Source organism: Neopsephotus bourkii, unplaced genomic scaffold (assembly GCF_033783945.1).
Source record: "Neopsephotus bourkii isolate Nb327-2 ecotype Australia unplaced genomic scaffold, CSIRO-AGI_Nbou_v1 NB_196, whole genome shotgun sequence".
Classification (NCBI taxonomy): Eukaryota; Metazoa; Chordata; class Aves; order Psittaciformes; family Psittacidae; genus Neopsephotus; species Neopsephotus bourkii.
Genome location: NW_026900709.1, coordinates 5,747,927 through 5,775,337, shown reverse-complemented (window position 1 = coordinate 5,775,337; position 27,411 = coordinate 5,747,927). Strand labels below are relative to the sequence as shown.

The 27,411-nt window shown below is 42.7% G+C and overlaps 1 protein-coding gene and 4 non-coding genes across 5 annotated transcripts; all 5 read right to left on the bottom strand.

Annotated features, from left to right (window-relative positions):
- Positions 1-377: 377 nt before the first annotated feature.
- NOP58 (NOP58 ribonucleoprotein) lies at positions 378-25,026 on the bottom strand. Its single transcript, XM_061377819.1, has 15 exons — positions 24,880-25,026; positions 21,503-21,579; positions 19,778-19,830; positions 17,746-17,870; positions 16,643-16,779; positions 15,399-15,463; positions 14,006-14,140; positions 13,335-13,480; positions 12,262-12,388; positions 11,452-11,615; positions 10,605-10,739; positions 9,296-9,357; positions 6,631-6,764; positions 1,442-1,563; positions 378-710 (listed from the first exon to the last, which is right to left on the bottom strand). Exons 1-15 carry the CDS (start codon positions 24,922-24,924, stop codon positions 654-656), a joined length of 1,584 nt encoding a protein of 527 aa, XP_061233803.1. The 5' UTR covers positions 24,925-25,026; the 3' UTR covers positions 378-653.
- On the bottom strand, positions 12,017-12,102 carry LOC133207399 (small nucleolar RNA SNORD11). Its single transcript, XR_009724035.1, has one exon. It is a non-coding gene; the product is annotated as a small nucleolar RNA SNORD11 (small nucleolar RNA).
- Positions 13,150-13,233, bottom strand: LOC133207395 (small nucleolar RNA SNORD11B). The gene has a single exon (XR_009724031.1). It is a non-coding gene; the product is annotated as a small nucleolar RNA SNORD11B (small nucleolar RNA).
- Positions 14,738-14,826, bottom strand: LOC133207398 (small nucleolar RNA SNORD70). The gene has a single exon (XR_009724034.1). It is a non-coding gene; the product is annotated as a small nucleolar RNA SNORD70 (small nucleolar RNA).
- LOC133207397 (small nucleolar RNA SNORD70) lies at positions 19,423-19,509 on the bottom strand. The gene has a single exon (XR_009724033.1). It is a non-coding gene; the product is annotated as a small nucleolar RNA SNORD70 (small nucleolar RNA).
- Positions 25,027-27,411: the final 2,385 nt, after the last annotated feature.

The window sequence follows — 27,411 nt, the reverse complement described above, 5'->3', positions numbered from 1 at the left end:
CACAGAAGGAATTTGGCAGCCAACTGACATTAGATCTAAACATGGATATGAATCTTGTCAGTCAGCACAGCAAAACCAAATACTGTTTGAAAAATGATTATAAAAGCCTTTCTCAGGAGACCTACAGCACAGACTCAATAATGCAGCTCAGCTGTTCAGTGCATGCGTGATGCATTGATATTTGTAGATGATGCAGAGATATTTGTACCAATTTTATGCAGAACTTTAGACTATTCCAACCTTTGAATTCTTTAGAGAACATTTTCACACTTCGGATTTTCCTTTCCTTAATATTCATTTATAACAATAAATCTTATAAATACTCCTGACAATGGTTAGAAAACCAACAAACAAGACAAAGGCATAAAATCTCTGTAAAAAATGTTTTTATTCCTTATCAGTGGAGACTGCATATGAAAAGAGGATCTACCATGAGCTTTTCAACAAAGGAAACTGCAAAATAAAACCAGCCATCCTCCTAAGTAGCAGAGACACCAGGGTATCCTGTTCAGGGCAGAAGATGGCTATCCAACCCACCTCACTGCCCTCTTGCAACACAGCAAAGTTAGTTTTCAGCAAGAGGCTAAAGAAATTGTCACAAAATGCTACTCTGAATCAGCTGTCCAAGGGCCAGTGTTCCTCCCTGTTCTTCATCAGTCTTCATCCCCGTCTTTCATTTTCTTCTTTTTCTTCTTCTTTTTCTCTGTATTCTGCAAACAAACAAATGTTGCTATGAACAAAGCAAAATGGAAAAGCAAAGCAACACATGTAGCTAGGCAACAGAGCTCACACTCAAAGCATCACAGTAGCTGCCATACTCAGCAAAGCACGACTCGAGAGATGTCCCCTTTCCTCTGTTGCTACATGCACTTGATGTTTACAGCACAGTGGGGCCAGTGGTCAAGGGCAGCTACACTGCTGACAGCTCAGCACTGCAGTCAGGCAGCATAGCTGTGCTAAACAATGGGGAGAAAATTAAACCCCACGTTAAGAACAGGATTTCAAAACTGAGCAACCAGTTTGGCTTGGCCCCATCCACTCTGCTGTTGCCAGAAGCCACCAAATGATGCTTCATGAATTCATCAAGTACAGCCTCTGCTCCCTGCAAGTCCTAAACACTAGACAGATATCTGTGGAGTGGCACCAGGGGACACCCTCCCGAGGAGAAAAAGTGTAGAAAGAGAGCAGACTAAAGCTGGGGGCAAGTAAAGGGAAGGAGGGGAAACATGGAGGCATTAGTCACAGATTTCCCAGACCTTATTTCGTAATGCAAATCTTCCAGACGTTACAACAATGGGTATCATGAAATAGTTACTAGATTAAAACTGTCCTTGCATACCATGGGTTATACAGATAAAAGCATTGCTCCCCCCTCACTCCATATGTTTTGCAGAGAATTCATTCCCATAAGGGACCAGGTAGCTGTGCATTTCTGCCTTACCTCAACCGTGGGGCTGCTGGGGTGTTCCTCATTCAGTACCTCCTCCTCTTCAGCTTGCTTCTCCTTATCCTTTTTCTTTTTCTTCTTTTTGACAGGTTCACCATCTTCTACTGTTCTCTCTTCTGTACCACATAAGGAAGAAAAATTAAAGGCAGGCTGCCACTTATTAAGAGTGGTAAAAGGCACAATGTGAGAGGATGCAGTGATGATAGTAAGAGGGCAAAATACTGAATACACACTGCCCCATCTTTACATCTCTATACAACTGCTTTGCCTCCTCTTTGCCCCTTCCTGCATGACCACTCCCTGGTATAATCAAAACGTATAACTACCTAAGACACAAGTGACAATGTTCAGGCATCATTATTCGCATCTCCTGGTACAAAACACCACTCCTATATGCTGCTCTCAAAGTTTAAAACAAGCTTGCATGTTTTCATTTGTCTGTTAAATTACATTTAGTGCTCTATCTGAAAGGAGACTGTCCACAGTGCGGCAAGTATTTTCACCAGCATCACAAGAGCAGTGGAAGGACTCAAAAACCCACAGTAGAAGTATGGTCAGCCAGCAGTAGCTCGTTCACAACTTACTTCCCTATCTTGATGTTGGAAATGGGCTAAGAAGCAGAGCATTTTTCTTTACTGTTTAGACTGGCAAACACAAAGCTCTCTTAATGCTGAGCAAACATAAAGCATTTAATGCAAAAGCAGAAACTCTTTCCTGTCCTGGAAGACAGGAATTGAATTATTTATATAAGCTGAGAGGAACATTAACCCAAAGAAAGATTTACTAATGCACTCTTATTTTTCAGGACTATCCATCTCCAGCTGGGCTATCTAATTACAGTGCTAAAGGCACTATGATTTACCACTCATTTTCTAGAATACACACCAGTCCTAGAAATCTCTAGGTAAAGAAACCAAGCAGGAGCTATTACCAAGCTGACAGCCTATGCAGTAGCCAGGCTGTTACTGGAGCATACCCAAGTTAGGTATTTGCACAGCTGAGTCAGTGCTGGATACCAAGTTTCTCAGTGTGTCGTACTCATGAGTGAGCTCATGATGTAGCAACCAGTGTCCTTTGGCAGCTATAAAACCAAGACACTGTGCTTGTGGTGTGTACTCCAGAAGTAATTTTCTCACTGTATTCCCCCCCAAAACTGAACCAAGTTGATTCTGAAGCACACTCACTCACCACTTACAAAAAGAACACAAACAAAGCCAGTGCAACTATACAAACCCCAAAACACACAACCTAACACCTTGATTGTACTTTGTCACAAGTTGAGCTCCTTGAGGCAGCAGGAGGATTAAGAGTCAAAAAAATGCACTTCAATCTTTGCCTCTAACATAAGCTTCAGACAAAAAAAATTGGCTTCAGGATAAAAAAATTCTAGACATGTCTACAGGAAAACACAGCCAGCTAACACAGGCAGTTTTCTGACATTAAAAATCCATGCCAGAAGCAAAACAGCTAAGGATCCGACATAAAGGAACTGGCAAACATAATTCTAAGTGGATTCTGCCATACACATCATTCACAGCAAACAGTGTGCAAGCAAAGGCATTCAAAATGCCTGTAAGAGAAAGTATCCTCCCCTCCCTACGTATGACACAGGGAAATAAAAAGTAGCTGGAAAATAAGTATAAACTACATTAAAGCCATATGATACCACAGGAGTACACGCATTGTATTGTGCTATGTGATACATTTTCACTCAGCTGGATGGGTAAGATGTGCGTTTTCAAGCAAAGTGCTGGGTGGTAACCTTGGAAAAATAACTTCTTGTTATAACTCGACATGTCATCAAGTCTGACACACCAGGCAGTGGAACCTGTCACAATTTACAACCGCAGATGATGCACTGCGCAGTCACTCATAGGCACTGTCACTTTTCACAGCCAGTAGCAGATGCCTTCCTGCAGATTTCAGTTGCTGCTTTCCAGCAAAGCTCATCACAAGGCTTCACGTATTTGTACCTAGGCAGAATGAGGATAAAGGCTACAGGGGTGCTGGTCTTTTCCCTCTGGGTGCAACACTTCTAAGTCACTCAAGCCCAGTAGGGTTTCTTTGTGATACACAGCAGCTGACAAGACAACAGCTCTTGCAATCATGCACTGAGGTACAGAAAGCAGCACCAAGAGAAGCAGTTTGAGGGACAGCCCTGTGCAGTGCTGGAGATCACCAGTGGGTTTCACACACCCATTTTCTGCAAGCTTTTCCACACTAGCCTCATGTACCCTCCCCTCCTCTGGATGACGCTCTGCATGCACAGAATCAAGTCACACTACTTATCAATAAAGATGTCATCTCATGAGGTTGCTGCTGTCATTTAAGGCTTTGTGTCTTGCAGGGTTCACTCTATTCATTTAAGATGATGTTTCTCTTTCCAAGAGAGAGACCTTCCCAAGTGACCAGCTGCTACTATATCCTGATGCTTAAATGCAAGCTGAACGCTTCACTGGGGGCACTGGCTAGTCCTTTTGGTGGCATGCATTCTGTCTAACCACATTCAGCTTCAAGGACTGTAGTCACAAAAATACCTGTCCTGTTCTCTTCCCCCACCACCAAAACAGGTTTTAACAGACAACTCCTTAAGTGGATTATAACTCGTTTCAGGCGCTATCCTTCCACTCTGTTTCTCTTTAGGTGTAAAAAGCTAAAGTGGTTTGAAGTCATGCCTTACCATTTTCCTACCCAAAGTACTGCCATGCATGCACCCCAAACTGGGAGTAAAGAAGATGTTACACATCTCATCCTACCGTAACATCTACATTTCAGGCTAGCACAATTCAAAATATTGTCCCCCTTTACAATAAATATTAAAGCAACAGTTTGACAAATCACTTTTCAGTGGCAGCTTCCCAGCTTAATCCTGTCCCTTACCTTCCTCTTGTAATACAAAAGGGATCAAAATTGATCTGGCTAAAGAATTCCTTTTTTTTTTTCCCTTCTTTCTGGACTGCTTTTCCACAACCCCCATTTATCATGCAGCTGCATGAACAGCTTGGGGTAGGAGAGAGCAGAGACATCTTTCACAACATTATGTCTGGATGTGAAATCTCTGACCAGAGAAAAGCTTAACAGAGCACTGCACCAAGAAGCATAGAGCCAAGAACACCAGAGATTAAAGGCTCATGCATATTCAAGTGACACGCAACATAAACCTTAATGCTGGGACTTCCTCTGCACTCTTCTGTGTATTATGGAACCTACTGAACCACTCAAACTTCTCAGCCCACCCACCACACCCCTCCACCACAATGTCCAGTCATACAAACCACACTAGTAAAGAGCAAGTTGTATGGCCTGTATAGCAGGTGAAATCCATGCACTTTGCTGGGTGGCCAAATACAAGAACTGCAAACTTAGAGGCAGTGCTATTTTAAAGGGTACAGTAGGACAGGCTGAAGGGATTAGCTGCATACAAGTGACAGGAGATAACTAAGGTCTCTTGAAACACTTCTTCCACAGTCTGAAGCAACTGGCACAGTTCTAATGCCTAAATATCCAAATAAAAGGACCTAGTTGATATGAATAGTCCACTGCTCAAATAATTTTTGGAACCTCAAGGATAAACTGCTAAGCTCCACCCAACCCCTACAGCAGGAGGTATCAATGCTCAATAAAGCAAGAGAAGCAAGCACAAGGGGGTTTGAAAAACAGATCTATAAACAGAAATATCCACCTCACTCTGTAAGAGATAGGATGGTGATCAGTGTAATATTTCACTTGTGAGGAGCTCATGCCCATGAGATGTTAACACACTTGCTTTGATAATGCAATGGAAGCCCAAGGGGACAATTCTGAAACTATACTAAGGGAAATTAGTTCAAAAGATTATCAAAAGCAGTGGCTTTGAGAACACCCACATTCTCCAAAAAGCAAACAGGCAAAGTTCAAGCCTACAAAGTACTCACATGTCCCCATCTCATTATGATAAGTACAAGAGAACAAACTGGGGCACAGATCTCAGCTTCATAGCACAAAGGAATTTCCCTCCAGTTTAATTCTCAGCTAAATTTAGCTGATGGTGGAGCAGCTACAAGTTGCTGCACCATGTATAAAGACACCATGGAACCAGTGTTTGGAAAGATCACACCTCAGCATCAGCTGAGCATGAAGAGGTACATAATCAGCATAACTACACTTTGATGTACGTTAGACATAAGGAGGACGCTCTTTACTGTGAGGGTGGTGAAGCACTGGAATGGGTTGCCCCAGGAAGCTGTGAATGCTCCATCCCTGGCAGTGTTCAAGGCCAGGTTGGACAGAGCCTTGAGTGACATGGCTTAGTGTGAGGTGTCCTTGCCCATGACAGGGGGATTGGAACTGGATGATCTTAAGGTCCTTTCCAACCCAAACTATTCCATGATACTCTAGAACACAGCAGCACAGAGAAGGGCAGAAAAGGGAGACTCCAAAAGCCCCCTACCTGCTGCAGACATAGGTAGTTGGGAGTAGCTCACCCCCAGATCCAGCTCAGGGTCTCACAGAAGTCATCTCCCACCTCCCCCAAGTTACACACTACTCCACTATCATAGGAAGTATTAGACCAGCCATTCAGAGGTGCTGAGTGCACTCTGGAGAGAAGGGAGAGAATGTTCCTTAAAATGAGGCATAGTATAAAACCAGATTATTTAAGTCACAGTCCAGAATCTTCCTCCACACATTAACTTACCACAGAACAAAGGAACAACTGTGGCCATAGTTCAGTTTTAGCTCTCCAGGATTGTTCGTGTGCTGGGTAAATCCAGACTGAAATTTCCAAGTGTCATTTCACATCCAATTCTGACTTTCAATGCTTGTGTGTTGAAACATGCCAGAACACATTTCTATACAGAATAAACCAGTATTCTTTAAAGAAAATTGGGCAAGTTCTGCTTTTACAGAGGAGTGCAGGGGCGGGGGGGTTAATTCAAGGCTCTGAGGCCCACTAAACATGAACCTGCGGAGCAAGAAGTTCTGCAAGAATGAGTTTTGTTTTCAAATGTTCTTAGATGCTTACACTGTTTAAAAACGGGTATTTTAAGTAAAATGACTGCAGTACGGTGTCAGTCCACAAAGGATTACCATTTTCTTTTTTACATACTCATACTGAAGAAGAATAACCAGGCTGGCTGTAAATGTTAAGCCCTACCGCACGATACACACAGCGACACACCAGCAGCACAGATGCAGGAACTAACCTTTCATGTCTGGTTTGAACTTCTTTGCTTTCACAACCACCTCTGTGTCCTGTTCTTCTACCTCCTGAATTTTGCGTTTCTTTGAAACAGCAGGAAGTGTCGAGTCACCAGATGGGTCAAATACTTTTATTTCACTGTAATGAGAAAACAAGTTAGTTTAAGTAACAAAATAAAAAGATCTAGACCCCAGGTAAGACCCTGCAGCTGAACATAAACTTTCCAACACAACTTCCTGAGAATACTACCAAATCAATCTTGCCCAGCTAACAAAAAGAACCTACAGGTAGTGAGGCCACTTCTCCAACACATCAATGGTTCATTAGTAATCATTACTAGAGGAGACCCCATGAAGTACAACTGATCTGAAAAGAAGATACCTATTAAGTAAGAGTTTGGTTCTGCTTTGTATCTGTTCAAGGTTCTACAAAGTACTTAAATTACCCAGCAGATTGATCTCTGCTGCTGAAAGCCTTTCTAATACAGCTGAACGGTCACAAGCACATAGGTCCCCACACAATTTAAGTCCATATAAGCATACCCTAAGGGTAATATGTATACAGGATTAGAAATAGCTTTACTTTTGCGTTTTCTGCTCTGATTCTCTACCATTACATTCACAGGGCGCAACACACAAGGCAGGGTGATGCTATGGCTCATCTCTGTATCACTTGTATTACTGACTTTACAGGATGTTCAGATACCTCATCTGTGTCTGAAACTGCCTCTTCTCAAATACTGCATGCTCCTTTGTTCAGTCGCAGCTCTTCTAGAGGCTGCAAAGAACCAGCCACCCTGAAAGCCAGTGCTATTTAACTGGCCCTTTTCAGGGACAGCTATGTCCCTATCTAACAGCTACGAAACACTTTTTTTCTCATTCAGAACAGAATACCTACTGAAGGAAAAATGAGTTTTAAATCAGTAAGCCTGAACTATTCCCTCCCTAGCCACATACTGAGCATCTAAACTTCTCTGAAGTATGAATCTGACGTAGCTACCTTAGACAGGTTAAAAAAGCAACTTAGGCTAGTGACTAGACTGGGAAGAATGTAGTGATGCTAGCAGACAGTACCATCAATTCATCCCTTGAGCATCAGAAACTATTCTTATGGGTATTAACACTGCACATGGCTTTACAGATATTGATTACACTGCTTTTTGCAATCAGTCTCTGCTTCTGTTTAAGCCAAGCAAGAGTCCACTGGCTTCCTTATTGTCAAAATACTGCTGCTAATAAATAACTGAATAAATGAAACCCCAGTGAATAAATATGCCAAAGATGGGTAAAATGCACTTTCTCAGATGCTTTCTGGAAAGCATACTGAAATGCTTCACTTAAAGCTCATTTCTAAAAACTACCTGGCAATTAACTTCTGAGACACTACTTTCAGTAGCTAATTTATACAAGATCCATAGCTCCAAACAAGACTAAGACATTCTTGCCAATCTCCTCAAAATACAAGTTTAGCTCTTCAAACAATCTCCATAAAGCAGCAGCACTGCCATTTTTGTACTACAAAGACAATTTGACAGGGACTGAGTTAGCTTCCCTTTCAGACAGCCAGACTAAGCCAAACAGCCAGGAATTATCTTCAGTCTCTCCCTCAAGCCTAGACACATTTGCAAGGCACTTCTAACACTAGAAACATGTCCTGGCAGGAATTCATGACTCCTCATTTCAAGAGGTCAAAACCCAGCATGTACGTTGTCTCCTCAACACCCTCCTCCCTAAGCTACTGCCTCTTTACACGCCCTGATGCTTCACTTACACTCTTTTCAAAAGCTGCTCCAGAAATCACAACCATCATTCCTTCGAAATGCCTAGCATATGGAGACTGAAGTTACAGCTGGGCATGAGAAAGATGTTCAGGGACTGCAGATGGGTACAACAGTGCTACTTTTTCAGAACTAGCACCTAGTTCTGAAACTAGCCCTGCTTTTGGCAAGCACCTGTCCTCTCTACACCAAAGCTTCAGCAAAATAAGCAGGACAAGCTAAGCGAGAAGCCCAAAACCAAATTAAGCAAAAAATCCAGATGTCACAGCTCAGACTAATACTACCCTGTTCAAGTCCTTAGACGTTCAGCTGTTCCAGTTGCAATTTACAGTGTCACTTCAGGCACCAGAAACTGCTTTAACAGTGTCCAGAGTACAGTCCCTATCTATCGCTCAAGATACTTATTACAGACAAGACCTAAATAAGAAGATGAAGCTTCACTCAAAATAAATGTTTCATTATTTTTCTTTTTAAGAGTAAGATGACTCAGTAGGTCTCTAGGACAGCTTCCATGTCAGCAACTAATTCAAACTCTGATTTTCTCAAATTTCATTTATCCAGACTTGCATTAAACAAAGCTGATGCATATTAACTCCCCAAACTATTTGGTTTTCTGGGCTGATGCTGACAGCATCTAAACATACTTGTTATCTGATGACGTCAGTAATTTACTATTAGAAAATCATAACTGTTTCGCCTGTGGCTTTACCACAACTGCAGAATGTGGGAAAATAGAAATTCCCATTAGCAATGGGACCTGTCACCAGTGTTTCAGAGCACAGAACATGCTCGCTGGATCTTAAGTCAACACAGGCCACAACCTAAAAGCTTCTCAGAAATAAAACCATGGAGTTATTTTTACACAGCCAAGCTGAAAGGAAAAACTCTTCACCTCTTGTTCTGGTACTTGTCTGCCCTGGCCAAGGCTTTTCCAGTGCCACTTATTCTTCTTATCTACAAGAAAAATTTAAAAGTGAAAAACAAATTACTCATAATGAAAACAATTCCCAACACAAATTTTACAGCTCTTGAAACGAACTGAAAATTCATAGACATATATTATTAGTCAGGCTCTTGTGTACCTGTATGAGTCTTATACCTGGGAGCAGAATAGAGACAGGGAAGTAACTGGGGTGAGAAAGGCAGCGCCTTTCTAATACTGCTCCTTCAAGAGCCCAATTCAAGTAAAGGGCATCTGGTACTGGATCAGACATACCACAGGTACATGACCTATGACATCACATCTCTAAAAATCCCAAGATGAGCTTGAATTTGTGCACACTTCCTTTTTTCACAAGGATAACTGCACATCAGGGCAGGTATCACCCTATGCCTGGCATAAAGCCAACCCTAAAACCACAATACAAGCCTCAAACTGGATTTGAATTAAACTTGCACTTTTCAGGTGATCAGTTTGTGTTTTGGTATTAACATGTCTCCCTGACTGTGTTTCTATGGGAAGTATCACCTCCCATGAAATGGTCAAGGAGGAGCAGGCAGGTTTTTCTGGATTCCTCTGTTTTTTGTTCTAGTGATGCCAGTACTACAGCGTTAGTATCGGATCTTCTAGCTTGGAAAGCTGAACCCAGGCATCATTTACAAGATCACATACACCAGGTGTGCCTCCTAAAAGATGAAAGCCAACGCTATGTTCTCCCAGCATGCTGTGTGAATGGCAAGAGGTGGAGCAGCAGGCGTGCAGACAGGATATGCATTAGGTTATGGGAGGGCAATGCAGCAACTCGCAGAATAACATCTTGCCTTAGTCTTAAGGAGCTCTGCCTGTAGCTAAGCATCACCAGCATTCAGATTTTATGGAACCATGGTGGAAAATGTGAGGAGGAAGAAAACCTAAATGTGTTTTCTTCTAAGGTTAAGAGAAAGAAGCTGTGACGTAATAAAAGTATCTACGGAGATGCAGTAGGATGTAAAGGTATGATCTTGCTCATCTTGTTCAAGACCAAGACTTTTCAATATAATGTAAATCAAAATAGGCAGGTAAACAAGAAAAGCTGATATACAAATAAATGGATGCAGCTGGTTTACAAACCCTACTGCTCCAGCCAAGGTTGGGAGAAGCTACAGCATAAGAGTGACACTAGATTATACACAACTGAGTGAAAGGAAAAGACTCGGCAGTGCATTGGAAAATTCATACCATACAAGAATGTCAGCTTCGTGCAGCCCTCTGCTAGACTTACTCCTCTCTCTTCCAAAAGCCTCATCCTCGTCTCTACTTTTAGTCTGTTCTCAGCTCCCATTTCAGCACTGGTATTCTCTCCCAAGGCATCATAACGAATAGTCAAGGCAGTCTTAGCTGCCAGCATTCGAGAAATCTGGAAAAGGCAAAAAGAACATTAAATGCTAAGACTAAACATAAGGTAATGATTCACTCTGATCTGGAAACCATACCCACAAACAAAAGAAAAAAGTAACCATTTACTAGCAGTGTTTAGTCCAAGAAATCAATTAGTTCATAATTCTTTCAAGACAGAAATGATGTTAAAGTAACACCTTATTTTCTTGATAAATAGAGGAAAACATCTGAGACAGCTAGTTATGCATATCCCACTTTACTCCAACCTTTAGGTTGAGGTGAGTAGGTTAGTTTGAGGTGTCATTTCCAGATGGATAGCTTACTTCACAGTTCAAACATATGCATCCACCTGCATTATAAAAGCCTTTATAAGCTTTAAAAGCAAGCCACAAAAGTTACTAGCTTTAATCCAACAGTCTGATTTTCAAGCAAGACTAAAGCCTGCTACAGCTTAGCTTACTATTCTGTAGACAAAAACAGTTAATATACCTCTTGAGAAAGCCAGTGTTATATCATAAATCTGCAGGAATACACCTGTTATTACTCAGATGGACAATCCCATTTGCTGTTTTGAACAGGAACGAATGACATCCAGAGATTTGTAGTATTTTCCACATAACCACGAAGCGACACAGTAAAGCAAGCGCGTCAGTCTGAAGTTCAAGCCATCTCATCAACAGATACCCATGCTCTGGGACAAGCCAAGCTGATAAAACAATTCTGCAACTGACCTTTCCTTTGTTTTTGATATTGGTTTGTCCCACTAGGGAAGCATGATAGATAAGGCCAAATTTAGGTGTGTCCCGTTTAGTCTTCAGTGCTCTGAAGAGTGCCTTCTCAGCGCCCAGTAACTGAACTGTTGAAGCTGGATGTTTTGCCAGATTCAAAAGGGAACCTAGAAGGAGGCAACACAACAATGGTAATTTGTCGGAGGAGCAGCTAGAGAAGCAGGACGCTAGATTCCTGCACAATTCAAAAGCAGGAAGCTTAGAGCCATCTATTTCTATAAAAGCTGCTTCACATTCATTTCCTGAAGGACATGTAAACCATTTCAGTCTTTCATGCTTTAACTGTCTTGGTTTGATTTCAGCAACAGGAAAGAAGGCTGACTCAATAAAACATTCCACTGGAGTAGTGCCTGACAGTCTAGCAGCAAGAACATATCATCACAGAGCTGAAACATAGGTAACTGAAATGAAGCTGCTACCTTGAGCCGGTCTGACTACAGAAGTCCAATCACAGTGTGTCGGCATTTCACCTCAGAAGTGACTGGACTATCAGCAGGAGGCTCAGTAAGTGTCTCAGAAGAGGTAGTGACTTAAGTTGCCCTCATATTCCAAAAGGAATTCAGGCCAACTAAGAACTTCGTCATCACAGACTACTACCAAGCTCACGCTGGTATCCTCAGATTCCTCAAGAGCTTTCTTCCCCTCTTTACCATAAGATTGCACAATGCTTTTAGCTGACCAGCTCCTTGGTGAAAACCCCTAATGAAGTCATCTAAGCTTTACGTTATTTATTAAGTGATCAGTGTAACCCACCTGCATGAGCAATGAGTCTTGCTCCAACCAGCTCACCCACCATCACGGTGAGATTAGGAGCAATGGCCATCATCCTGTTCTTCAGGTAGTCATATAGCTGTGTCCGATACTCAGAGATTTCAATCACCTGGCACAGACAGAGCTTGGTTACAGGAATCAGCATTAGCTGACCAGCAAATATCAATATAAATATACTGCAATGAGGAAGTGCTTGGAATTCCAACAGAAGAGACTATCAAAGTGCAAACAGCCAACCAGGAGCCAGAATTACAGAAAGCTTTATATAGGGCATACTCCCAGAGCAGGGTTTTATCCACAGAGTATACTGATCTGTATTGCTTATTCTCTTATGCAACTTATTTTCTCAGCAAAGCTCCTGATAAAGGAGCTGACAACATGCCAAAGACAGTGAAGCAGAACAAAAATACTTAGGAAGGACATTTTCTTTAGGACAAAACCCTGGAACATTCAGTTTTCACATAGATCTTTGCCACCATTCTCTTAAAGTGGGATAAATGCTCTTTACTTGTTCCATACACACAATTAGAATGAACATTAAAAAAAAAGCAGCCTGGTCTAGATCAAGAACAGGAACTCCTAAGCCTGCCACTCCCTGGTAAAGTCACAAAGGGATCCGACTGGCACAACTAAAGTCAAAGGGAGTTCACACAGAAACCAGATGAAAGCAGGATAGGGCTCTTAATTCTTCTTGAGCCTCAGTGCTCCACTTTTAACCCAGGCTTTATCACCTGTCTTCAAAAGTGACAGATTAAAGAGAGGCTATACAGTACCATTACCTCAATGACTTGAAAGCACAATGATGACACAGTTCCCCCCAAAAGCAAGACTGCCACTTTCAGAAGACTTTGTGGAGACATCAGCAGTCTGAGATGGCTCAGATGAGGTAGTGACTGTGCACCCTCATGTCTGTACATCAGGAATGCAACAATATAAGAATCATCACTGCCATCACAAGTGCGTTAACAACACCCTGGGAAAATCTCTGCTCAGTAGAGGAGGCTCCGATCTGGCTGAAATGGAGTTCCTATTGCTATACCCCCATCTGTACATACCTGATCACAGAGATGGATTATATTGTTTATATCTTCTTCCGATACTTCTGTCCCCATGGAAATCTCAGCAGCAGCCTTCACATCCTCTTCGATCTCCTCTGGTAGGATGTCAGAAACATCAGAGGAGGCAAAATTGCTTCTGTCTCCTGTGGGGGGCAGATGACAGCATGTTTGTGCTGGGGGTGATACAAACTCGTCAGAAAAAAAAGCACAAACAGATGAAGATAAAAGGCCAAAATAAAAACAGGGAGTCAAGTCTGCCATCATCCTATTCCAAACTCCCAAAATACTTGGCAGTGTTCTGACTTTATGTTTATACTAGATGAGAATGCTTGGAAATATTAAATTTGAAGCTGGGAAAAAAAAAAGCCATTACTCTGTAATACTGCATTTCACCTTTTCAGTAGCTGCTTGCTGCAAAATCTTCAGTGACGAGTTTACAGAGGAAGAATTCCAGGAAGCAAGCAGTCATTTACCACTACCCAAACCTATGTAATTCTTCCTACAATTGGAACCCATAGGTCTCTCCCTGGACTGCAAGTTTCATTATTAAAAAAATACAGGGTCATGACTAGCTGGATGAATGAGTTGCTGGTCTACAAATCAAAGCCATTAATGCATTGCATACTAACATGTAACATTCTCCAGGCTCATGCCTCCTTATTACTCACCAACTTTCCGCACACATTTACAATACGTCAGGTTATCTGTGATGATTTTGCCCAGTTCAGGGAAGTGCCAACCATACCATTCCCTACAGCGCATGATGTAGTTATTCAGTTCTTTGTCCAAGTCATCAAGAAGTGCTAAAAGAAAGAAGAATGTACTTTTTTGTTCTAAAAAGGTCATCTAAAAATGGAAAACTCTCAAATCAACAAATCTGAATAGCGTAAAGGGAGACAAACTGAAGCATTTTATCCCATAAAGATTGCAGTACATGAGAAGCCTTTACTTTTCAGAGAACTGCATAATCCCAGGCACAATTATATAGAAATACTAGAATTCCCATGACAGTGGACTGAATGTTTCATCACTGGGACTGCCTTGGACAGACTGCTTTAACAGCTGCAAAGTACATTCCCCTGGAAGGGAATCAGCCAGTTACTCTTCCCCTCATTCAGCCAAAGATCGACACACAACACTGATGTAGAACTTAACCATCTCATAAACTATGGAAAAATGCTTTAATGTTGAAAACCTGACACTGCATTCAATAACTTGATTTACAAGATTGTATTAAGCCCTTTAGTTGACTTTCTAATAAATACACCCAACACAAAACCAACAGGCTCACCGTTTACCAGATACAACCAATTTGCAACGTAAGAGTCCAACACCCACAGCATATATTGCTACAGAGCCCTGAGGCTAACATATTTCCCACTAACGCAATACCAACATTCCCATCTGTTGTCTCAGTGGTAGTGACGAAGGAATTGAATTAAAATCATTAATTTCAGCTTAACTATGTTCCATCATTGACTACAGTCTGGGAATTAATATTCCAAACAAGGATTCCTCACCACTGTTTCACAGCAAGCATGCCGATTACAATGTGGGTATCTTCAAGGAAAGATGAGGAGTGAGCTTTCTTAGCTGCATTTACAATTTCAGTCTGTTTTCCGTTAAGAAAGTAAGGAAATGGAATGCAGCATTACACACTGTGCTTTACATGCCTAACATAAGAGCCTCTGTATACATTGTCCTCTACACAAGATACCACCAAACTGAAGGGTCAGAAAAATCCTGTCCTGTGGGGCCATTCTCTCCCAGCATTACTCAGGAGGGAGGCATGTTGGAAAGTGAAGCCTTCAGAGGACCAAACCAGCACCACCTGTATTTCAGCTGATCTCTATGCTAAGAATAAGTGGTTCGCTGCTAGTTTACTGTATCACCCTAAAAACCTTCCTGCTTGTGGTAAACCATATTAAGAAAACACATCAATACCCAGTTTACTGAAACATGCTACAAGGAAACTGATAGCAATACTTTTCTGTAACCAATGTAAGAAGACAGCTATACGAAGCCAAATCCATTAATAATTTAAGCTCTAAATATACTTACAAATTGCCTGGATAATCATGGTATCTACTTTGTCTGGGCTGAATTTCAACTTGTATCGGGAAAGGCTGAGGAGACATAAATAAAGTTTCATCAGCATCCTGACATCCTGCTGCAGTATATGTCCCACCTGTTCCTACTTTACATGAATACAACTGTTCATACATTCATTCATACAGCTCGGTTTTATGCCACTGACTGCTCCCAGCTGTGGCCAGAAGCCACACTGAAACAAGCTTAAAAACAGCTCCAACATGCATAAATGCACACATCCCATGACCAGGGTGAAAGGGAAAGTTAAGGCTCTCTGTACCACGTGCAGTAGGCTGAACACAAGTGCTGTGGCAGGAAATTGGCTGTTGGCTTCTTTCTGCACGGTTCCCCACAAAAAGTATTTGTCAACAGCACTTCCAGTTCTGCAGCGGCTGCAGGCAATCCACAAAACTCTGCCTACCCAGCACCAAATATCAAGTACACTAATGTGAAGCAATAGAATAAACTTCTTGGAACAGATTCTCAGTGTCTGAGAAAGCCCATTACCATCTGTTTAATGCACATTTAAGATTTCTCAGTATGCTACAGTAAAAGACATTTGATTTCAATGAGAATTTGCATCTTCAAAGTCCTTTTTCAATATTAATGTCCATCTTCTAAGCAAACACACATCTATTTTTAAGGAACTAGCTACAGCAAAGTAGCTCTACAACTTGTCAATGGCTCATGGACAGGACAAGCTGAGGTCACAGTATGGATTAATGCTATGAATGAATGCTTGGCCATGTGCTGCTCCAACAACTTTGTATGTAACTACTGCTCCAGTAAACCAAAGCAGAGATAGCAAGGTGGGAAGACAAACTGCCTTTAACATTTACATTATGTATTATATGGGTATTTATTCTGGCATAAATCACCAAATCATGGTCTTCACCTTGTCTCTTGATGGCAATGGAGTTTTGAACAACCCATCTGACTGCTACAGAGCCATTTCAAACCAAATCCTAAAGTATATAGCATGCAAAGGAAAGCTATCAACTCCAACTTAGGGTGAAAATAAAGCCTTTCCCTAAAGGGTGGGTGCAAAATGGAAAACCCTTCCTTTATAAAACAAGATTTCAGATACAAATGTGTGTTGACTGAGAGTATGAGACCATGTCACATACCCAGAGACACTTGAAGCAACACAGCATAGCCAAGGTCACAGGAGCAGGGCAGACATGCAGTGAAATAGAGCTGTTCTAGAAACTCACCTGTGTGCTAGGCCGAGGCACATAGCTGCCATCTCTCGAGAAGGGAGGCCTGTAATAAGCCCTTCAATCTGTGACCGAATTCCTCTCATCAGCTCTGTAACCATTGGGCTGTGTATACAACTCAAATTTAGCTTGTCCTGCAGCATGGAAATCAATGGTCCAAAGTCAGACACAACAATGAAATTCCTCTAAAGCCCTTCTTCGAGAAGCCTTATCGCATTATACCCGATTTTCCCACTTCAATCCTGTGATCACACAACAGTTTCTCATCTTTGATGCTCAAGGTAGCAACACCTCCAGTTTCCCACACAGTAACAATTCCAGTTTGAAGAAGGGATTTACAAACAATGTTCTATGTATACTGGAACTGAAGAGTCAAGATATTGCGATTTACTAGAAACAGTTTGGCCACAGAGAAGAAATTCAGAGGTAGAGGACTGGGGGCTTTGGGTCTTTTTCAAATAATAAAACTAAATAATTAGTTCAGAGTCCTTGGTATTCACTTGAACATTAAATCCTCCTCATTCTGTGTCTACACCAGTCTCCTAAGACACCATGAGAAGGCTGTCAGAATAAAAATCACTGGAACATGGAGCAGCCAGACAAGTGGTGGGACCCTGGTATTTGACACCTAGGAGACATTGGAGAAAGCAGTCCATCTCTACTGCACTTATTCCTTCCTCTGGCAGACAACGACTGAAGGACGTGCACAACTGCTTGTAGACCAAGGAAGGCAGAACAATGCGTGCTCCCTCCCAACAAGACTGTAAATCATCACCCCACTATTGCTGCCTGTTAGTGATGAAGAAGATATCTGCCTGCCTGGTTTTTTGTTTGGTTCCTCTCCCACTCTTTTACTGGATAGGATCCTCAGAGAAATTAATGGTTTAATCTGCTGGGTTTCTAACCAATATTTAAGAGAAATCAAGCAAACCTGAGCACCTCATTGCACTTATACTGTATCATTCACTTGTGTACTCAAGATTATGTCTTCTCAGTATACATGCAGTACACGTTAGGTCATAATAATTAGGTTATATTCCACAAACACAGCACTGGCAGTGTAACCCATCTCAAGAAAGAATGGCAAAATCAGTTATCACCTTTATGACACCTCCAAGTTTGGCATCTGCTACAGCCAACTGTTCGTGGGCATCTTTTGCCACTATCTTCTTGAGAATTTTCTTCAAGTTCTTGCTGAGCTTGCCTTCTACAAGAGCTGTGGATGCTGTATAAAACAAAAAGACCAAAGATGCAGTTTCTATCCCCTCCTAAAACCTGTAAAAATAGTACTCCTAACTTGGTATTTTTATTTTAACTGCCCACAGTAGCTCTAGTCTGAGTTGCAATACTGCTTCAGCATGCAGTGGCTAAAATTGAAGAAAATTATATACTTGCTCCTTTGGAGGCCCAAATCAAAAACCCTTCTCCTAGTTGCCTCTCCTTTCTCCATGCAGTTTCAGTTCTATTTCTGTCAATTTTGTTTAAGGATCTCTACTAACAGTATGCCATATGCTTTAGATATATGTTTAACATTTTCAAAGGCAAGGTTATATGGGAACATTTTATGTATCATTTAATTAACCAACCACTTTCTGGGTCCCTTAGTCAGCAGCCATGATATCCTAAATTGAGGAATGGCATATTTGCATCTGATGATGACAATAGCGTACTATCTAAAGCCCAACAAAGACGGATGCCAAACACAGACTGGGCAGTCAGTAGGTACTCACCCTTTTAACAGAGCATATAAAGTGAAGAATTTTAAAAGGACCTTCTTCATTCTCAAGTTATTAATAGATTTGTAAAAGCTTTACAATCCCACACAACATATTTTAAGCAGGCATTTAAACTCTTTGTGGGTCAGCTCTGTGCTTCACTGAACTTATGTGATTGATGTAACATCTTCATCACAGAGCAGAAGCCACAGATTTTTTATTTCCAGAACCTTAATGAAATGTAAGGTTAAAATCGAAGTGCTGTGCCAAGTTCCCTTTCAATCCTCCTACAGTGAAGTTTCCACCTTTCAAGATGGCCAGTAGCTCCTAACACACTTAAGACAAACACATACACAGTCATCCCTTCAAAATAAATGTGATATAGGTACTCTGTATAATCTTTCCCATTTCACAGATAAGTAAACCTGAAGCAAAGTAGTAGTAGTAGCTTTTGTTGGGGGTTTTGTTCTTCTGGTTTGATTTCTATTTATTTATTGGGGGGAAGATTTTTTTTATTGTTGTTTGGGGGTGGGTTTGGTGGGGTTTTGTGGTAGTCATTTGGTTGGGGTTTCTTGGGTATGTGTGTTTTGTTTTAAATCAGCTGAGCTATACATGATCAGAATCCAAACCTATGCACAAGCAACATAATCCAAAAAATATGCCACGCCAAAGAAGGAATATAAAGCAGCTTCAATCTCAGTTGTTTAACTTGCATCTTATGTATGATGGTACTGTCTCCAGACTAAGAAGAATATGAAGGATCCATTCTTCAGTTGTAAATGTGACCTGAAACATCCACCTACTACTGTCACACAGCACATTCAGCAGTAAGTCACACCATTTCTGAATTATTAGCTAGAACTTTAATAATTTCTGTTCAAACTAGTCCACAGCATTAAGCATTTAAAGGTTGAATTAGTAAAATTACTGAATATAAGGCTATTTTGTTTAAACTTCTGAATTTCTTCTAAGTGTAATGCAGGCATTTTTTTAGGCTGAAAAACACAGGCATAATGTGTCCATAAAACAAGGGCAATTGTAACCATATATGTACTCTGATATGCATCTGTTGTCTCAGTGGTAGTGACGAAATGTTGACTCAAATCAGTTATATTCATCTTCAACAAGAATCCATCATTGACAACAGGCTACATATATCAGCCAAAACCTTCTACGTGGTGCTCTTTAGCGAGCTGCTTGGGAAATAAGCATGGTAGGAAAAAATTAAGACTTCATTACATTTCTACTATACCACAGACTGGATGGATGACCTTGTAAAACAACAAAACAGGTTGAGTGAAAAATCTAATTCAAAAACTAAGCAAAGAAACAGCAGAGACAGAGGTAAGTAATGAGGGAACTAATGCACGACAGGGATTATTCCTTTTTACTTTTAAGAATGGTGTTATTCACTTACCAGCAAGTGCTTCTGTTGTGTCCTGGAATTTTTCAAAGTGTTTCAGCTTCACTCTACAGAAGAAAAATCACACACAATTATGTGAACAAGTGTACATAAACTAGATGCTAGAACCATTTTACTCTGATATTATAGTTCTTCTCTTCTCCCCAAGACTGCAAGAGAGCAGAGATCAATATCCCTATCCTCAAAAAGAAGGAAGAGCATTAAACCTGCTGATTAAGTTTGAGCCTGATGTGAGCTTTTTGCTGGGTCCCACAAATTTTGTTTAGAAAAGAAAAAATAATTTTGATCTAATAATTCTAGGACCAACATAATCAGAAAACCTAGTCTCCTATCTGTTTTGTAGTTCATATTTGAAGACAGACATCAGCCATTTAAATTTCAACACTGCACCCTGATTAACTAGGTGTCACTGCTGACTGACTGATGATAGCATCTTCCCACTCATCTTCAAAAGGAAACCTTCTGCCTCTGTGGAATGCATAGCCTGCACAGCTCAGATTTAACATGCATCTTCAAAGACTTTAAAACTGAGCTGATGAATCCTCAAATACTCCCCTATAATTAGATGTTAGAATATGAGTTCTGAGAGCTTAAAACAAACAACAAAAATTCTTCCATGCCCTAACTGCCGACTAGAGCCAAAAATGATATGGACAGTCTTTTAACCACATTGTCAGATCTTTGTGCCCAGCTTCCCTCTCCCCCTCACATAGTCTGTGGTGTTGATATCTAGAATTACAGTTAAGAAGCTATCTCAATCCAGTAAATTCCTTGTCAGGGACAGGACTTGACTAATCCAGTTCTGATTAACCACTGCTCTTTAGGAGTCAAGTATCTGCAAAAGAAGCAAGGTCACAAATAAAGCTAAATGCTTAAGTTAAGCCCAACAGAAGCTCCAGGCTTACACAGAGCCTTTTCAGAAAGGCAGGAGAAATTAATTACTTTGCTCAGAGTAGAGATCCATTAAGAGCCACATCCTGTCTAGCAAGTGGCCAAGATGATGTTTCCAAGACAAGATTAACAGCACTACAAACAGGTAAATGTGGGATATTCTGGCCTCTTCTCTAAATACTGTTAGAGAACAGGATAAATCCAAATCAAAAGGCTTAGCTTGTTCAAAGGCATCCATTATAACCAAAGCTGGTTATAAATCTTCCTGTAAAAATACCCTAGACAGACTTGGAAAGAATCCATAGTTGTCCCCAGCTTTAGGGCCATTCACTAGAAAGTCCAGTTTAGCCAGTGGACACTGCAACCCTGTGCAGTTACACATTGATGCTAACACTCAACAATGGCACAGGCACAGCACTAACTCCAACTCTCAGTGATTCACATGCTATTGGTTTCAAATGGATTAAACTTCTTTATAAGGATTTCCTGTGAGCACAAAACCCTGCTATTTCAGCCAGCTCCAGCATTACTTGGATGTTCTTGTCAAAGCATCCAGATCTCCTTAAAATATTGTTCAATTTTTTGCTTCAGTGACACATGCTAACGACTTCTGCAGCTTAATTACACTGCAGTGAAAAAGGGAATTATTTCTTTCACTTAGATATCTCTTTTTAAGTTTCTCTGAACATTATCATTGTTCACAGCTTTTAGGTTCAACAATACTGAAAAATAAAATCCATACTTCTTCCTGAACCTCAAACACGCATAACTACAGACATCCATGTCCTTCTGGAAGCCAGGCTGCTATTCCCACATAAAACTGCTCACATTTTGTTTGCTTTTTCAGGAGTTTCAAATTCTTTCCATAAGCTGTCAACTTCTTGAAGCTTCTTCTCATTCAGAACCTGTAGAGGAAAAAAAAGTTTATATTTAAAGCACTTCTGCTCAGCCTTCAACCCTGCATTCTAGCAGAGAAGACCTGATTTACAGTATCTCAAACCACAGGAAGATAATTCTGCACAAGTTTGCCAAACTCTGTTTCGGTGGTCTCTAGTTTCATTATTTTCTCACAGCAGCTTTTTCCTACTAACATACACACAGTATTACAGTGTTTTTACTTTCAACTGAATTACAAAAGTTGCTCAATAATGGCTGGGTCCTTCTGAACCTGCACATTAAGACAAAATCCTCACCTTGTTTATCAAAACCAGACTTGCTTCACCTCCTCCAAAGGACTCATTCACAACCCCAGTGACCCAAAACCAAACCTGCCACTACTCTGGGAAAACACAAATATGTCTGGGACACCTAATAAGAAAGAATGATCCCAACAAGTTATTTTCATTAATCTGAGCTAACCCAAGGAAGAAAGAGTACATCTCTATAAAGACTTCTCACCACAGCTTGCTCATCAACTGAGCCAAGAATCGCCTAAGAAGCAGCAATGGCTTAATCCCATTTCTGTACCCAGGGGATCCCCCTCTGTTTTTAAACAGTGCAAGATCAACAACTACACCCCTAGAGCCCACATACACTTGAAAAAACCCTGCAGACTGTACCGCAAATTCCTAGAAAAGTGCTCAGGGGGACAATTCAGTTGAGATCTTTGTAACATCGTGTTCTTTACACTCAGAACCTTGTGGTTTTGTCCACACAGCGCAAATGCAAAACACAATTGCAATGTGGCTCCCTGCAGTGCAGAACTCATTCTTGGGACTGTGAGATTTTTGCTCCCTTGCAGATTTCTGAACTCCAGTCAAAGGCGGTTGTCCTTTTTAAACTCAATCAGTAGCTGAGCAAATAAACATTGTAACTCATTTCCCACAGGACTCTGAGACACATAAAAACCTTGGGGTAACTCTTCCTTTCCTCAGCCTGTTGATGCCTTCCTCCAAGTCATCTTTTCTAGCCCAAGGCTTACAGAATTTTCAGCCCCTATGAAAAGACACAGGTACACACAGAAAAATAAAGGCACAGAAGCTGCTAAATCAAGATTAGTATATAGACATTCCATGTCTATGGGTATTCTGTGCCCTGCAGGACTCACTGGAGAAACATCTTCCAAGATCTACAACTTAGCTATGCCCCATTTGCCCTTACTATTTTAGACTCTTTGCTCCTCTGCTGGGAGCAGCACTTACAAGGGAATACCCAAGAGCTACAAAGCCTGCAGAGGACAACAGTTCTTGATCACAAAGGCACAGAGTACAGTTGTGATGGCAAAAGATACCTGTAGGCACTGCTGAAAAGGGAAGCAGGTGACCATGACTGTCTCCCAAAATTCAGAAACACAGATTCTGCCCGATCCTCATCTAAAAAACAACCAAACAAAAACACACCCAGCCCTCCTTGCCCCCCAAAAGAACCAGCAGGGATAATCTGCAGAAACTGCTTTAAAAGGAAAAAAATAATAAAGCTAAACCCTGCAGACTATTTGGATACAGAATGAACATACAACTGCAACGATGACATTAGTTTGCAGCTGAACGACATCTAGAAAAGGAAAGCAATGTGACTGACAGCCTTGCCCTGCAGATGTGTGCCACGGCTTGCCACATCTGGCTTCAGCAGCTGCAAACAGAAGCACCGGAAAACAAAGTTTGTCTCGTCTCAAAACGTACTTTAATAACATACTACTTCTGCTCTGTTCCAGCAGATAGCTTTCACCTCTCCCCCATCCCAGCCAGCCACCATTTGCAGTCAGTCCCTAGTCTTTCGGAGGACGTAAGCGCTTAGAGCCAGCCTCTAACACGTCTCTTTGGTGGCTAGTGCCCCCTAGCCGCTCTGCGCACACATCACAGCCAGACCCACGCCCCAGCCCGCAGCACCTGCAGCCACACTGCTTCAACTCTCTTCACGCCCCTCCTACCTTTGCTTTATGCCTACCCTGCTTTCAGAAAGCAAAACATGGGTTATTTTCAGCCCCGTCCTGGCTCCTCTAAAAGGTTAAATGGCCTTGGCTCACTGCAGCCTACTCAAGAGGGGTTTTGTTTGTTGGTGTTTGGTTTATTGGTGTTCAGTAACTTGGAAGGTGCAGGATATTACCCAGTGTGAACATCCAGTGAACAAAATCAAGGAGCCTGATGTTAGTTCCCCAGGTACTGGGAAGGAAGAGGGGACAGAACAAGACCTATCTGCTTCTAGAATCATTTATCTTCTCCCTGTGGCTTACATCTTGAAATCCTCCCTGTCTGAACTGCACTGCTGACCCCAATGAGGAGGACAGGCTTCAGGGAAAATGAAGTAAATATTGTACTCTGTAGAGCACCCTGGGTTTAGTTCTGCTGCAGGCTAGGGCAAAAGAAACCAGCCTTGCTCTCTTTGCAACTGCACTTGACTAAGCTAGTGGGGAGAAATACAAGTGTTACAGTCAGACTCTACGAACAAGACAGTGGAACTGTACAAGCATCAACACTCAAGCAAGACAACAGGTCAGAGGGGAGCATGGCACTGCAGCCACTCTAGTTTTGACTTGCCCAAACCACCATCAAAGCATAGCCTTTGAGCCACCTCACTAGGAGGCCATCAGAGCCCCATGAAGGACCTGGCTGGGCAAGGGAAGTCACACCACACACTATACCTGCACACACCGCCAGCCAGCCAGCCAACAATACCTGCTTTTGGAAATGTATTTAGGCCGAGTCACCTCCACACCTGCTTGGAAACGCGTTGCCTGTCTCCTACACGTTCCTTCCTGCATCACATAGCTTCTGCTAGAACAGCCATGCAGACACAGCTAAGCACAGACAGTGCTGCATCCATGCCCTAACCGGGACTCACAAAGGGGCACGAGTGCACACCCTCCTATACCCAACCCACCCTATGGGTGGAAGGCAACGAGCGCCATAGGCGATGCTTGGCATAACCACCGAGCGCAAGGGAGCAAACCCTCCTCTCCTTCCTCCCTACAAGCACCTTCAGACTCTAGCACAGGCCTTCCCCACACCGCTCTCACAACACAGTCTCCCTGCTCCTCCTCGGCCCCAGAAGGACCACACGAGGCCTCCACGCGGGGGAACTCTCTGAGGAGCGGCCGGGCGCTGTGGCAGTCACCGCGACAGCGCTTCCCCGGCGAGTACCGCACGTTCCCCTCTACACCCACACTACAACTTCACAGCTGTCCTCCCGTGCCCCCCCCACCACACCGCGCTGAGGCCCGCGGCCATGCGAGAGGCACGGCACCCGGCCTGCCCTCCGCGCCTCACCTTGAAGATGGCGTAGCCAGCGGCAGTCTCGAACAGCACCAACATAGCGGCGGCAACTGGGCCCGGGGGCGGCGGAGGGGGCGGCAGCAGGGTAACGCAGCCACGTGCTCCCGCCGCCGGGACCCCCGGTCAAGCGCGCGCGTGCGCCGGAAAGGGAAGTGAGCGCCAGCGGAAGCGAGGGGAGGAAAACGGAGGGGCCGCCTTCCTCGCGCGCTCTCGCGAGCCACGTGGCGGGACCGCGCGGGCGGGCGCGCGCGTGGCGGGGTGGGGTGGGGTGGGGTGGGGTGTGGCTTGCGGTGCGGCTGTTACATTGCCGTTATCGTCCGCCGCGCGGCCTGTGCGGTGGGCGTTAAGTGTCGTTACCGGCCGCGTTGGAGAATGTGCGAGTCTCCTGATGTAAATAAGCCTCCCTGTAAGCGTTCGGGAGGCTACCTGGTGTGCGGGAGCTCCGGGTTAGCCCGCGCCTGTGAGGTGCCAGCCCGGGCGCTGAGTACTGAGTGTACCTGCAGCAGCCGTTCATCAGTTCCTGCTTCCTCAGCAGTAGCCGGCCCTGCCCGGCGCCTGTCGGATATTGCCGGTTCAGCAGCCGCTGGCGGGGATGGCTGCTGGGGTAGAAAAGGGCCTGTGACCTGGGACTCGGGTGCCCATAGCGGTAGATGGGGTTTCCCGAGTGAACCCTGTAGCAGGCTTGGGCTGGTGACCCCAAGTTGTGCTGAAGCGCTGCATCCAGTCCACTGCAGTGCCGGGGTTCAGCCGGCACTCCCGTCCCTCTCCATGAACAGGGGGATCCCCTTTTGCTTGCTCTGCTCCCGCCCTTCAGGCCTGTTCCCAAGGGCTTGTCTGCAGTTCTTTATACAGGTACAGCTTTTTCCCCATGAAGAATTCATTGCGTATAAATACAGTTGTGTGCACTTAAAAGCTTTGCTTCTTTAAGAGAAGTGCCAAGTTACATGCACTTAAACAAGGAGTTTTAAAGCCTATTTATTTCCCCACTGCGCTGCAGTGTCCCCAGGATCGGGGAAGGCAGAAGCCAGGGGTGTCCAAAGCCATCCATTTGTGCCACCTACTGGCTTGGCGAAGCGCATCTTTGTGTGTGCTGCTGCCTCTGACCCACTTCTGCGCCTGAATACGGGCCCTACTAAATAGCTGAAAAAGCTGCATGCCAGCAGGGTACAGGTGAAAAGACTTTGCCATTATAACTTCCCACTTCACATTGAAGGTTACCTGCACTGAAAATAAAGTTTTTCCTGCCTGCATTGAGAGGCTCCAAGCAATGCTTGGGCTAGATTTATATCAGACATTCATTACTGCATTTTATGCAACCATCCGTATGAGTCAGCACGCCTTCGTTTCCTCTCCTGCTTCTCATGAAAGGAATAAGCCAATAGTCAGAGAAATCTGGGCATTCACATCATTCTCAAGATATTTTATTTTTTTAAAGGGAAAGACTTTGGTGCTTTAGATAATGTAGTCATTTTTTTTAAGTTCTAAAACCAGTAACATTGCCTAATAAATGATGTTCAACTAGAAAGAGAACTTCCAGGTTCCCCTTTGCTTTAAAGTCCTGGTTCTGCTGTCTTAAGGGGGGTACTGTGAGGAGCAAATTTTAATCTTAGTGACTATCTTACTTGGAACACTGTAGCCATCATGTTTGCTAGCACTATGTGGTCTCAAGCTAATATGCTTAGATTATGAGATTGCAAATTGTTCTTAAAATTCAGTTTTATAAGAAATTTCTTTTTGATGGACTGGAGAGGTTTTGCACAGACTACACGAGGCAGTAGTTTTGAAAAAACTACTAACAGCTCTTGGCTCCTAAACCATATATGCAGCTAGCTGCAATTTGAAGAAGCAGAGGTGAACTTAATTGGCTTCAGGTCACTGAGGTTAGTTCCAGATGAGGAAATTAGAGAAGTTATAAAACACTTTAGAATTAAGATTAGGGCAAGTAGTCTTGATGGTGACTGCAACAGCAAGGGTGGCTTTGGGCAAAAAAGCATGTGAAAGGTATGTTTAGTCTTGTTAAAAGAGTATTATTTTTATTGTGGCTTAGATTTTAAGTATGCTGTGTGTTGAGATACTTCAGGGTTATCGCTATAGGGCTACTCTCTGCTCTTAAAACTGCTTTCTTTTGTGATGGTTAAGACAGAGTAAGTATTTGTTGCTTTCTGTTCTTTAGCATGTGTTGTCACATAGCCTTTCAATGGCTTATTTTGGTGCTTTGTGTAGTGTTATTAGCTCATAATGAGCTGTTATTGTGAACTTGGCATGTTATGAAGATATTTGGCTTTCCTGCCTCTTAAGACTTGCCTGAGAAAGATGGTCTTAATATTCTGCAGCTCTGAATAGCATCTGTTTTGATTCTCTTCAAGTTTTGTTCCTTCCCCCCCCCCTTGTTAATTCTGAATTGTTTTAACAGTTGTGATTAAAACTGATTCCTATGACTTTAGGTACTGTGCAGTTTCACTGTGCATCCCTTGTGTAACTGTGTTTGTAACACGCCATTCAGCTAGTGAAATGCAGCAACACAGG

Coding starts and splice junctions, on each gene's coding strand:
- NOP58 (XM_061377819.1), bottom strand. CDS start 24,924: ATGTTGGTGCTGTTCGAGACTGCCGCTGGCTACGCCATCTTCAAG. Junction 14,141..15,398: donor CATGATTATCCAGGCAATTT/GTAAGTATATTT, acceptor TCTTTCTTTTAG/CACTTCTTGATGACTTGGAC. Junction 11,616..12,261: donor AAGACTCATTGCTCATGCAG/GTGGGTTACACT, acceptor GCCTCCTTCTAG/GTTCCCTTTTGAATCTGGCA.